Raw genomic sequence first — 12,687 nt, 5'->3', positions numbered from 1 at the left:
CAGCACGGGAGGTCCAGCGAACCAAGGGAAAGCCCTGCCCCGCGGCCCCTCCGCTCCTCTCCTGGACCCGCCCAGGCAGGGAGAAGGGGGGTGAGGGGGTAACGGGCGGAGCCCGCCCCATGCACGCACGCACACACTCGGGGATTTGTGCATGCCCCTCGTGCCCGCCCTGCACGCCCACCCTCCGCAGCCACTTCCCTTGAATCGCACGCCCACTGGGGGTGGGGGGTGGGCCTGGGCCTGGGAGGCCTTTTAAGCTCTCAGACGGCCGTTCTTACCGCCTGCCCCACCGCACTGCCCTCTGTCTCCCGGGGCTGTCCTCCCCGTCTCGGGAAGGGCCCACTGGGATTGAGGGGGGCTGGGTCTCCCAGGACACAGGGGCCTGAAGAGCCCCATGGGCTGCCTGCATCTTCCACCGCACCTCACCTGGAGCCCTCCAGGGGGTACGAGGGGAAACAGGCTGCCGCCAAAGCCATGGCCCTCCAAGGAGCCCAAGTCCCACCGCCCTTCCCCCACTTCATTCCAGCCTGTCCTACGCCACCTCCCCTCCTCTTTGGCACTGTGTGAGACAGTCCCCTGCTTGCCCACCCCTACCCCCAGGCCTACAAGTCCCTAGGCCCTGGCCAGACTGGGCTGAATTAGGTTGGGAGAGGTGCAGAATGGGTGACAATGACCTTGGCACAATGAACATTAGCCCAGCCAGCTTCTGTCCATCTCAACCCAGAGGTGGTACAGCTACCTTGAGAGACCCCAAGCTGAAGCAAGCCCCAGGGCCCACAGGCCTTGGGAGCAGTCCTGGGTGGACCCTTCACTGCAGCCCTTGTAGGTAGCTGGGCCCAGGCCTCTCAGTGACACACTTCACCTTGGACAGGTCTCTGTAAATTAGAAACTGGAAAAGTGGGCCCCAGTCAAGGCTCAGGGTCAGCAGCAGCCAGCTTCCAGTGGCCAGCACACCCTTAGCGCCCAGAGGAGGGAGGGCTCATTTCTAGCCGCCCCCCACCCCTCCCCAGCTGCCCAAACTTTTGCTTGCCCTGTTGGGCTCTGACCATGGTCTGTCAGATCCCGAGACTGGGGAGTCCTAGGGGATGCTGGCACATCATGGCAATTGCTGAGGAGGGGGCTGGGACGCCTTTCCATCCCAACCTTGAACCCCAGGAGATACAGTGCCCACACCTAATCTTGGGACATCCTGCCCCCCATCTGGTTGGAAGAGAGTAACCAGTTCTAGAGAGAGAGAGAGAGAGAGAATAAGAGATACTATTGAAGCATAGAAACAGTTCAACAGCCCAAAGATCTTTCTGCCCCTGGAGTGCTCACAGGAGGCTCCTGGGCTGAAGTGGTGAGGAGCCAGTTTCTTCAGCCCCTCCCACAGCTCCTTAATGGGAGGTGGCAGCTGTCCATTTGTCCAAAGTATTAATGCAACTGAAGCTGTGATATTTCCAACGACTGTAGAAGGAAAGATTAAGGGGAGAGAGGAAAACAAAACCAACCAACCCCTAAAATCATTTTCTTATTGTACATAATGACCTCATTCTCCTGTATATGCGGAAGATATAACCTTATATTTGGTAAGTGTTTCTTGTGCTATTTTATCACGTGACCTGTTTATAAAAATATATATTAAAAAGGTTGTAAAAACATGTGTCTGAGTTGTTTTTAGGTAATCAGGCTATGATGGGGCGCCTAAGTCTCTGGATTCTTGTGCACCTCTCAACTTATCAAACTTGTTGGTTCTTTCAACAAATACAGAGGCTGGGTGTCTTGATGCCAGGCAGAAAACCCAGTACTGACCAATAGAGAAGGTCCCTAAGCTCTCTTTGGTTCAAGGGGAAGAGAGAGGCACTAAAGTCATTACACCTAATATTCTCTCCAAAATATCTAGGATCTAGTCCATCCTTTCAGAAGGGCAAAAATGAGCCTTGTTTTATGGACAGGGTAAATGAGTTTAAGAGAGGGGCAGGCCCGGCTGGTATGGCTCAGTGGTAGAGCATTGACCTATGAACCAGGAAGCCACGGTTCCCGGTGAGGGCACATGCTCCAGTTGTGGGCTTGATTTCCCTGTGTGGGGTGTGCAGAAGGCAGCCGATCTATGATTCTCTCTCATCACTGATGTTTCTATATCTCCCTTCCTCTCTGAAATCAATAAAAGAGAGGGGCAGGATGTCCTAAAAGATCACACAATGCAGCAAGGACAGACCAGAACTCACACCCAGGAGAGAAAGGGAGGCTCATAGAGGGTCACTTAACAGGGTTGTGTGAACAGGCGCTCAGGCACTGGAGTCTGTGGAGACCAAGACAGACGTGATCCCGGCCTGGTGGAGCTCGCATTCGTATGCAACAGACAACCACCAGTAAACAGAGAAACGGGTTGTGATGAGTGGAGGTGACAGTGATTCGGAGAGAGGCCACGTCAGATAAGGTGGTCAGAGAAGGCCTCTGCGAACGGGACCGTAAGCTGAACACTCAAGAGTGGGCAGAAGGCGCGTTCTGGAGAGGAGAGCCCAGCACGGTGGCCAAGAGGCCGGAACGTGGCGGGCTGGAATAAAGAATGGAAGTCCCTGTGGATGGAGGTACGCCGGGAGAGAAAGAGGTCAGGGGTTTGGGCTTTATTCACCACGTGATGGGGAGCTATGGGGCGCCTTAGTCCGAAGAATGGTAGGTAGCTGCTCTGCGGAGTTCAGGTCATGGGGAACAGGGGCCTGGGAAGCCTTTAAGAAAACCTGCTCCTGGGGTTCCGGGGACATGAGGAAGGAGGTGGAGACGACTGGAGGAATTCGGGACTCGTTTAGGGATGATGCATGGACTTGACGGACCATAAGGGAACGATGAGCACTGATAACAAACACTGAGATAACAAAAAGAAAAGAAAAGAAAAAAGACAACCACTGAGGAGAAACCGGAGGATCCTGGACCGAACCTCCCGCCTCCACCAGCGCCTATTCCTAACCCGGAACTTTTGTGGTGTGGGAGCTCGTTTCCGGCGAGGAACTGACAAGTAAGGGAGCACTTCTGACGAGGGGCGGGAAAGAGACGGGCTATTTCCTGTGCGTCGCTTCCGGCCCAGCCGGGCAGCTTTACTAACTGGTTCGGGTACTCGCGGAGGAAGAGGCTCCATCAGTTCCTCTGGCTCTGTTCCCGCTGCCTTCGCCCCCCCACGCCACCGCAACCTCCGAGCCGCCGGCGTCTCCTGCCCCCCGTCCCGCCAGATCCTCCAGGCTCCTTAAACATCTCGGCTTGAAGTTCCTCTGGGTGCCCGGCGCCTCTGTCCCTCCACGGCCCCCTCTAGCCTTCTGCTCCGTCCCCCGGAGGCCCGGGAGCCGACTGTGTGGATGGTGGTAACGACCTCACTTTTCTGTTGGGATTTACTAAAGGTCCAGTGACTGCCGAGACCTGACTGCTGAGGGGATGGAAAGGTGGTCTGGGCAGGGACTGACCAGGTAGGGTCTTTCCCACAAGTCAGACATGGGACTGACCAGCTTCAGGGCAGCTATGGCACCTTCTGACCGCCCCGCCAGGGTGATGGAACTTGTCAATCAGACTGACTGACTGACTGATGGTGGACTGCTCTGAGCTGGCTCACAAAGACTGACTAGCCCAGTTCTAAGCAGTTTGGGGGGATCCAACTAGGGTGAAGTGTTTGAACTGACAGATCCCCTTCCTTTATGGTGACCCGGCCAGCCAACTTCACTGACCTCCTGTCCCCACTACCTGTACAGCCATGGAGAAGATGTCCCGGGTGACCACCGCCCTGAGTAGCAGTGCACTCACAGGCCATACTATGCATTGCCACCTGGACGCTCCAGCCAATGCCATCAGTGTGTGTCGTGATGCAGCCCAGGTGGTTGTGGCAGGCCGTAGCATCTTCAAGATCTATGCCATTGAGGAGGAGCAGTTTGTGGAGAAGCTGAACCTGCGTGTGGGTCGCAAGCCTTCGCTCAACCTGAGCTGTGCGGACGTCGTCTGGCACCAGATGGATGAGAACCTGCTGGCCACAGCAGCCACCAATGGTGTGGTAGTCACATGGAACCTGGGCCGTCCATCCCGCAACAAGCAGGACCAGCTGTTCACAGAGCATAAGCGCACGGTGAATAAAGTCTGCTTCCACCCCTCTGAGGCCCATGTACTGCTAAGTGGCTCCCAGGACGGCTTCATGAAGTGCTTCGACCTCCGCAGGAAGGACTCTGTTAGCACCTTCTCAGGTGAGGCCCTCGGAGGCGGGTTGGGCAGGTGTGCATCTTTGCAGGTGGCTGGACTATCGAGGCAGGTTAAGACGTGCTGCATGGAGCCCTGGCCTGGTGGCTCAGTTGGTTGGAGCGTCGTTCGTACACCAAAAAGTTGTGGTTCGATTCCGGTCAGAGCACGGACCTAGGTTGTGGGTTTGATTCCCCCACAGGGGCACATACAGGAGACAACTGATCGTGTATGTCTCTCTATAGTCAATAAAAACATCCTCAGGTGAGGATTTAAAAAAAAAAAAAAAAGGCCTTCCTGGGGGCGGGACCAGCTTCGCTGGGACTGAGAGGGTGGGGGGGTCAGCAGGGGAGGGACCAGGCAGGCCTAGTTGAAGTGTGAGGAGTAGCTGGAGCGCGGCTGCAGCTCTGATCCATCTGAAAGGACAGCTGGGTATTGGATGGAAGGGCAGAACCTGAGCAGACTTACAGCCATCCTCAGTGGTTGAGCAGATGGTTGTTTCACTGCTTCCTCTTCCCTTGCCTCAGAGCCCCAGGCTGCCTCATTGCAGGAAATCCACTGGGACTTTCAGGGTCCTCAGCCCAGGGATGCAGAGGCGGGGTGCACTGCCTGGTCCCACTATGGTTCTTTTCCTAGCAGGCCCAGCTCCCTGACAGTGGTCTTGAGACAGTTCTCCCTTGTCTATCTTGATGAAACCAAGTGAAGCACAGGGCAGAGTCCTTGGAGAATTGAGGGTGGGGTTCCCTTAAGACAGACCCTGAGCTACCTGTGCTGGGGTAAAGCTGCACACTGCGCTCAAAGGCTCTCGCTATGGCAGTTTATGGTGGTGGACACGGACCCTCAAAGCCTCCAATCCTCTGGATTTGACCCAGAACTTCAGCTCAAGGTGGAGGGACTGGGCAGAGGCTGAGGCAGCCTCATCTATGCCTCCTTGGGCCTCCTTCTGGGGCCTCAGAACTCATTGGGGGGCATGGACACGTGGTCCAGTGAGATTCCTGTTCACCCAGTGTTCTGCCACCCAGTCCTGAAGCTAGGCCACAGCTTTGTACAAGGACTGACATCAGAGAAGAGAATCCAGGGAAGAGCAAGGCCCAGGAGTTTATATCAGAAACCACCTGATGCCACCCTGGCCGATATGGATCAGTGGTTAGAGCATCGGCCTGTGCACTGAAGGGTCTTGGGTTCGATTCCTGGTCAAGGGCACACGCCTGCATTGCAGGTTCCATCTCCAGCCCCAGTTGGGGTATGTTCTTAAATCAATGGGGAAATGTCCTCTGGTGAGGATCAACCAAACAAAAGAAACCACCTGATGCCTGGTGTCTGCTCTCCAGCCCAGGCTGTTGTGTCTGTGCGGCCTCTCCTCTTCTTGTCTATTCTAGGCAGGACTCAAAGGGTCCACAGCCACTCCCAGGACTTCCCTCTTGGCCACTCTCTCTTCTGGAACCCCCTGTGGGCTTCACCCCCTCACCTTCTCCCTCCATTGATATCCTACCCATAGGCCAGTCTGAGAGTGTGCGGGACGTCCAGTTCAGCATCCGGGACTACTTCACTTTCGCCTCCACCTTTGAGAATGGCAATGTGCAGCTCTGGGACATTCGGCGGCCTGACCGTTGTGAGAGGATGTTCACAGCCCACAATGGGCCTGTCTTCTGCTGTGACTGGCACCCGGAGGACAGGTATAGGGCGGGCTGGGGCAAGGACATGGGTCGGGATGGGTGGCACTCATGGAAGGACTCTCTCTCACTGCCTCGAGTCCTGTGAGTCAGAGAGTGGGGAACCCTCCCACCCCAAGAGAAGAAACTGAGGGCTTCATGTGCCTTCCATAGGGGCTGGCTGGCCACAGGTGGGCGTGACAAGATGGTGAAGGTCTGGGACATGACCACCCAACGTGCCAAGGAGGTGCACTGCGTGCAAACCATTGCCTCAGTGGCCAGAGTTAAGTGGCGACCCGAGTGCCGCCACCACTTGGCTACATGCTCCATGATGGTGGACCACAACATCTACGTGTGGGATGTACGCAGGCCCTTTGTACCAGCAGCCATGTTTGAGGAGCACCGCGATGTCACAACAGGCATCGCCTGGCGCCATCCGCATGACCCCTCCTTCCTGCTCTCTGGCTCCAAGGACAGCACACTGTGCCAGCACCTGTTCCGTGATGCTAGCCAACCTGTAGAGCGTGCCAATCCTGAGGGCCTCTGCTATGGTCTCTTTGGGGACCTGGCCTTTGCCGCTAAGGAGAGCCTAGTGGCCGCTGAGTCAGGGCGCAAGCCCTATGCTGGTGATCGGCGCCACCCCATTTTCTTCAAGCGCAAGCTGGACCCTGCTGAGCCCTTCGCAGGTCTCGCCTCCAGTGCCCTCAGCGTCTTTGAGATGGAACCTGGCAGCGGCAGCATGAGCTGGTTTGTGGACACTGCTGAGCGTTATGCCCTAGCTGGCCGGCCACTGGCTGAGCTCTGTGACCACAATTCAAAAGTGGCTCGGGAGCTTGGCCGAAACCAGGTAGGTGGGGCTGAGGGGGACTGAGGGACCATGACCTTGGGGCAAGGTCAGGGGACTCCTTTTACTGCGGCACCCAGCCCCTGCCCTGAGTTCAATTCACCAACCCTCACCTGCCCCAGTAACTGAGGGTGCTCAGGGCCCCAGAGCAGAGCAAATACTAGTGCCATCCTGGGGGTATAATTTTGGGGCACCATGGGGCTTAAGCCCCCTATTCTGGCTCATTCTTGCTTCAGATTTCCTAAGGTGCCCGGCCTTGTAGAAGTCCACACTGCCTCTCTCATCATCTCCCTGGGGCATGAGGCTTATTTCCTCATCAGCCACCTCCCACATCTGCCTCTGTGCCCTGCAGGCTGGCGGCTGGGATTTTTGTCTTTCCCATGGGCCTCAGGGTCCCTACCTGAGGTGGGCCAGGACACTGGGTCCCTGGGCAGCTGAACGCAGAGAGTTTATAGTTCCATCCAGGCAAAGGGAGGGCCTGCATGGGGCACCAGGGACCCAGGACCCCATGAGTGACTAGTGCCCACTCCTAGGTGGCACAGACATGGACCATGCTACGGATCATCTACTGTAGCCCTGGCCTGGTGCCCGCTACCAATCTCAATCACAGTGTGGGCAAGGGCAGTTCCTGTGGCCTGCCACTCATGAACAGGTAGATCCCTGGCGGCGGCTCTCTCAGAGGGTGGGACTGCTGGAGCCTACCCACCTATCAGCCCTCCCTGCCCCCAGTTTCAACCTGAAGGATATGGCCCAAGGACTGGGCAGTGAGACCCGGCTGGACCGCAGCAAAGGTGACACACGGAGCGACACGGTGCTGCTTGACTCCTCAGCTACACTCATCACCAACGAGGGTAGGCTAGAGGGCGACACGGGGTATTGTTGGGAGTGGGGCTGGGCATCCCAAAGCAAGCCAGCTGTGTAAATCCCTCCCTCCCTCCCTCATGAGCAGATAACGAGGAGACCGAGGGTAGTGATGTGCCTGCCGACTACCTGCTGGGCGATGCAGAGGGCGAGGACGATGAGTTATACCTGCTGGATCCAGATCACGCCCACAGTGAGTGGGGGCTGGGAGGGGCACAGCTGGGAGTCAGGGCCAGAGGCTCAGACCTTGCCTTCCTGGCCCCTGCCCCACAGCTGAGGAGCCCGAGTACGTGCTGCCCCAGGAGGCCTTCCCACTGCGCCATGAGATTGTGGACACGCCCCCGGGGCCTGAGAACCTACAGGACAAGGCAGACTCACCCCATGTGAGCGGCAGCGAGGCAGATGTGGCCTCCCTGGCGCCCATGGACTCCTCCTTCTCGCTGGTCTCTGTTTCACACGCACTCTACGACAGCCGCCTGCCACCCGACTTCTTCAGCGCCCTGGTGTGCGACATGCTACGCTTCTATGCAGAGCAGGGCGACGTGCAGATGGCTGTATCCGTACTCATCGTGCTGGGTGAACGTGTGCGGAAGGACATAGATGAACAGACGCAGGTTGGTGAGCGGGCCGGAAGGAGGGCCTCCCTGCACACCTGTCTGGGCTTGTACCCAGCACGCTGGGGTGAAACCCGGGCCCACGACCCTGGTCTCTTGCTTCCCTCTGCCCCCCCCCTCCCCCCCAGGAGCACTGGTACGCGTCCTACATCGACCTGCTGCAGCGTTTCTGCCTCTGGAACGTGTCCAACCAGGTGGTCAAGCTCAGCACCAGCCGTGCTATCAGCTGCCTCAACCAGGCCTCCACCACTCTGCACGTCAACTGCAGCCACTGCAAGCGGCCCATGAGCAGCCGGGGCTGGGTCTGCGACCGGTGCCGCCGCTGCGCCAGCATGTGTGCCGTCTGCCATCACGTGGTCAAGGGCTTGTTCGTGTGGTGCCAGGGCTGCAGTCACGGGGGCCACCTGCAGCACATCATGAAGTGGCTGGAGGGCAGCTCCCACTGTCCTGCTGGCTGCGGCCACCTGTGCGAGTACTCCTGATCTGGGCCGGGGAGGGAGGAGCCTGGAGCTTGTGAACCAAATAAAGCAAACGGAACCACGGTCTGAGGCTGCCCTGTCCTCTCGTTGAGCAACTCTGTGGGGCGGGAGGGCAGTGCCCCTGGGAACTGGTAGAAGTCACTAGTAGTTCCGTCTTCCCGCTGCTTTCCGGAGACAACGCCCCTTCTGGGGCGGGCCAAAGGAGGCCGTTTCCGGGAGCCCTCCCAACGCCAGGCTGTTGCCACAACGACGAAGTTCCCAGCGTGCCTCGCGGCGGCGGGCTCATGGCGCGGCGGGGGCACAGTCTCTTGCTGCTAGTGCTCTGGACGCTGACGGCTCCGGCCCGGCCCGGCCCCGGAGAAGAGGGCGATGGAGGGTGGTGAGCGGGGCTGGCCGGTTGGGGAGGGGGCGCACAGCGGGGCGGCCCTGGTCGCTGACCGGCTGTGCCCACAGGCAGCGGCGCGGAGCCGCCCCGGCGGCGGTGGCGGAAGAGGAGCGCTGCACCGTGGAGCGCAGGGCGGACCTCAGCTACGCGGAGTTCGTTCAGCAGTACGTGCGCCTCCCCGGCCGCCCCGCCTCCCAGGCCCGAAAACCCGCCCAGGAGCGCTGTCACGCCCTTACTTGCCTGCGCGCACCAGGCCCCCTAGACTGCCTCTCCTTGACCTCCTTGAGCGAATGTGTGGGGACGGGAACAGGGACGGGTCGGGCCAGACTTTAACTCTGCTGTTCCTTCTAGCTACGCCTTCTCCAAACCTGTCATTCTGCAGGGACTCACAGACAACTCAGTGAGTACTGGTTCCTCTCCTGGCCGCCTCTCCCCTGTGCGGGGCGGGCCCTTAAATACTCTCTCCACCCCCAACCCCCAGAGGTTCCGGGCTCTGTGCTCCCGCAAAAGGCTGCTGGCATCATTTGGGGACAACGTGATTCGGCTGAGCACTGCCAACACCTACTCCTACCAGAAAGGTGAGCTGCCCCACCTCGCAGCCCAGCCTGCTTGACAGCATCCTGAAGGCAGCATCAACCAGTCCTGACCGCCCCCCCCCCACCCGCAGTGGACCTACTCTTCCAGGAGTATGTGGAGCAGCTGCACCCCCAGGACCCCACCTCCCTAGGCAATAGTGAGCACTTGGGCTGGAGGGCTGGAGACAATGGGCTGGGGAGGTGGCACTTGGAAGTGCCCAGGTGCCAGGATCCCTGCTTCCTCCTGTGTTCTTTGCTGACAGACACTCTGTACTTCTTTGGGGACAACAACTTCACTGAATGGGCATCACTCTTTCGGCATTACATCCCACCCCCATTCGGTCTGCTGGGTACCACTCCTGCTTACAGCTTTGGGATCGCAGGTGGGTGCCTTACAGGACCAGGGGATTTGGGGGATGGGGAGTGCAAATTGGGTTTGGTCACTAGCTGCTCGTAACTAACCCCACAGGAACTGGCTCTGGGGTGCCCTTCCACTGGCACGGGCCTGGGTTCTCAGAAGTCATCTACGGACGAAAGGTCAGCATAGGGTTATGACTGAGACCTCTGGCTCACTGACCACAATACAAAGAGTGACCTTGCCGCTCCCACCCCCAGCGCTGGTTCCTATATCCTCCTGAGAAGACCCCGGAGTTCCACCCCAATAAGACCACTCTGGCCTGGCTCCAGGACACCTACCCAGCCCTGACACCATCTGCACGGCCCTTGGAGTGCACCATCCAGGCTGGTGAGGTCAGTGGCTGGAGGGTGAGGGTGGTCAGGCTGGGCTGGACTGAGGCCCCCCTCCCCCCCGACCTCCACCCTCGCTAATCTCTGCCCTACCCAATCCAGGTTCTGTATTTCCCTGACCGATGGTGGCATGCCACACTCAACCTTGACACCAGTGTTTTCATCTCTACCTTCCTCAGCTAGCCAGAGCAGGCAGCTGACGAGCCCAGTCTCACACCAGCACACATCCCTATACTGCTCACAGGTTTTATTACAAGGATTAGTAGTGGCAGCAGCCTCAGCCAAAACCACCATAGCCTGCTGTTTCAGGCCAAGAAGGGAAATGGGGGGTAGGGAGTGGGAGGGCTCGTGGCCTACCAGCGGAACTGATAGAAGATGAGATGGGGACACCAGAGTAGGGATCCAGGGACACAAACTATATACAGGAGTGGAGGAGGGGTACTGCCCCAAGGCCCTCCGGGGCCAGGGTGCCAGGCAAGGTGAGAGGAGTTGCCCTCCCACTTGCTGTGCCTCAGTAGTCCTCCACCCAGCCATTCTCAGAGATGAATGCATCGATGACCTCTTTCATGGCCAGGTTGGGGATGAGCTGTTCCTGGGTCAGAGGGCTCCGGGTCACAGGGTCAAAGTGGCCCACACGCTGCAGTGACAACAGAGTCAGAAAAAGTGTTTGGTGGGCTGGGGCCCTGCCCCCAGCACCCATGGGCCCTCACCTGCAGGTGCTCCTCAATGTCCTTACGGTCATAGGTGATGCCACTGGGTGTGATGCACGGCTCCCGCATCAGCTCAAAGCTGATTTTGCCACACAGATAGTCAGGGATGTCTCGCTTCTGCATCACAAGGGTCAGGGATCAGGAAGGGGATGCTACTACAGATCCTGCTACCTACAGGCCCTAGAGAACAGCCAACTCACCTTTCTCTTCTCATCCACCTGGGAGAAGAGGTCATCCATGTCTGCTAAGTACTTGTCCTGCAAATAACCAAGCAGCCATGCATGGGCCAGACTTCCCGTCTCCCTTCCCCAGACACAGACACACACAGGAGCCAGGGCACCCTCACAGAATGTGCACACAAACACAAGACCCACACGTGGGCCGGGGCACCCTCACGTGCTTGGCCTCGATGCAGGCCTGCTGGGCCCGGACGTGGCCATCATCCTCATCACCCTCATGGTTCCGCTGACACTCTTCCAGCTCCCTGGGGGTTGACCAGGAGCTGGTCAGAGACCGATCTGGCCAGGAAGGGTCAGACTCCACCCCAACCTCAGGCTTGTTCAGGCCTGCTCCCCCTCTGTCTGCTGTTCACCAGGGTTAGCCTTCAATAAACACTTGTGTTCATGACTTAAAGTGGTGACTTGTTGGGGGCAGGGGAGGGGGGTTCCCAGAGTCTGTCCTCACAGCCCACCTCTCACGCTCGGCCACAATGAGTCTTGTGAGGTAGGAGTGCAGCTCATTCTCCTGGTGGATGCGCCGCTCCTCAATGCTATTCCAGCGCTTCTTCTTGGCGATGCGCAGAGCACTGGGGATGTCGTCCCCAAAGTTGAGTCGCTGCTCCTTAGCCAGGTTGTAGGCTGGGGGGACAGAGGCTTCAGGTCACCCTTTGGCCAGTCCACCCACCTGGTCCCAAGTACCCCCATAACGAGCCAGCCTGCAGACCCACCTCGCTGCAAGTTGGCAATCGCCTCATCATAGCTCTCCATCTCCAACTGGCATTGCCCCAGGAAAAAGTGTGCCTTCACGGACTGCCCATCCAGCTCCAAGGCGCGCCGGCAGTCAGCCAGGGCCTGCTCGTGCTGCTGCATCTTCAGGTAGCACAGTGCCCGGTTGGTGTAATACACCGCCACCAGGGGATTCCGGGTCTGGGGGACCAAGGCAGGCCAGTCAGCGTGAGGGAGTGAACTCAGCCTGCCCCCTCTGTCCCAGGCCTCGTCCTGCCTTGGGGTCCATGGTTGAAATCAAGACACTAGAGGTTTTACAGCTTCAAAGCCTTTGAGGCCTGAGGACGGGTGTAGGGTGGTGTCCGGGCCCTGGGGCCTGCGGGAGCCCTCTCAACTCCAGTAGGTTTTGTAAAGGTAAGTGTACCGGAACTGTGGAGGTCCCGGCTTTGGACGGGGTCCCTGGCCCTGCCGGCCTCAAGCGCCCTGAAGCTCCCACCCGACATAGGTCTCCGGCAGCCAGCACTGGGTTCAGCCTTGGCACCTTTGCAACGAGATCATCGAGTCCTCAGAGCCTACGTGCTCCTTCCCCGTCAGAACCACGGCCCTCCTAAGGTCCGAAAAGGGCGGCCGGGCAGCCCGGCCCCACCCCCTCCTCTGGCCGACGCCGGGGTCCCCTCCCCCGGCG

The 12,687-nt window shown here is 58.7% G+C and overlaps 3 protein-coding genes across 5 annotated transcripts; 2 read left to right on the top strand and 1 right to left on the bottom strand.

Moving 5' to 3' along the window:
* Positions 1-3,081: 3,081 nt before the first annotated feature.
* On the top strand, positions 3,082-8,705 carry WDR24 (WD repeat domain 24). Of its 3 annotated transcripts, none has more exons than XM_006766175.2 (9): positions 3,082-3,335; positions 3,709-4,199; positions 5,690-5,867; positions 6,018-6,690; positions 7,221-7,339; positions 7,417-7,538; positions 7,637-7,741; positions 7,822-8,162; positions 8,291-8,705. In XM_006766175.2, the coding sequence occupies exons 2-9, from the start codon at positions 3,719-3,721 to the stop codon at positions 8,642-8,644; spliced, it is 2,373 nt and encodes a 790-aa protein (XP_006766238.1). In that variant the 5' UTR covers positions 3,082-3,335; positions 3,709-3,718; the 3' UTR covers positions 8,645-8,705. The 3 variants fall into 3 exon arrangements, with proteins under 3 accessions (XP_006766238.1, XP_015421069.1, XP_006766237.1); XM_015565583.1 differs by having other exon boundaries at positions 3,247-3,335; positions 3,717-4,199; XM_006766174.2 differs by having other exon boundaries at positions 3,284-4,199.
* A 168-nt stretch (positions 8,706-8,873) lies between these two features.
* On the top strand, positions 8,874-10,659 carry JMJD8 (jumonji domain containing 8). The gene is made up of 9 exons (XM_006766176.2): positions 8,874-9,020; positions 9,095-9,190; positions 9,378-9,426; positions 9,508-9,604; positions 9,694-9,759; positions 9,865-9,984; positions 10,071-10,138; positions 10,217-10,351; positions 10,451-10,659. The coding sequence occupies exons 1-9, from the start codon at positions 8,926-8,928 to the stop codon at positions 10,529-10,531; spliced, it is 807 nt and encodes a 268-aa protein (XP_006766239.1). The 5' UTR covers positions 8,874-8,925; the 3' UTR covers positions 10,532-10,659.
* Positions 10,579-12,232, bottom strand: STUB1 (STIP1 homology and U-box containing protein 1, E3 ubiquitin protein ligase). Its single transcript, XM_006766204.2, has 6 exons — positions 12,005-12,232; positions 11,750-11,915; positions 11,455-11,542; positions 11,259-11,315; positions 11,059-11,175; positions 10,579-10,985 (listed from the first exon to the last, which is right to left on the bottom strand). The coding sequence occupies exons 1-6, from the start codon at positions 12,144-12,146 to the stop codon at positions 10,860-10,862; spliced, it is 696 nt and encodes a 231-aa protein (XP_006766267.2). The 5' UTR covers positions 12,147-12,232; the 3' UTR covers positions 10,579-10,859.
* Positions 12,233-12,687: the final 455 nt, after the last annotated feature.

This window comes from Myotis davidii, unplaced genomic scaffold (genome assembly GCF_000327345.1).
Source record: "Myotis davidii unplaced genomic scaffold, ASM32734v1 scaffold100, whole genome shotgun sequence".
In the NCBI taxonomy this organism is placed as follows: Eukaryota; Metazoa; Chordata; class Mammalia; order Chiroptera; family Vespertilionidae; genus Myotis; species Myotis davidii.
The sequence above is the reverse complement of the archived record's forward strand: the minus strand, read 5'-3'. Positions and strand labels throughout refer to the sequence as shown.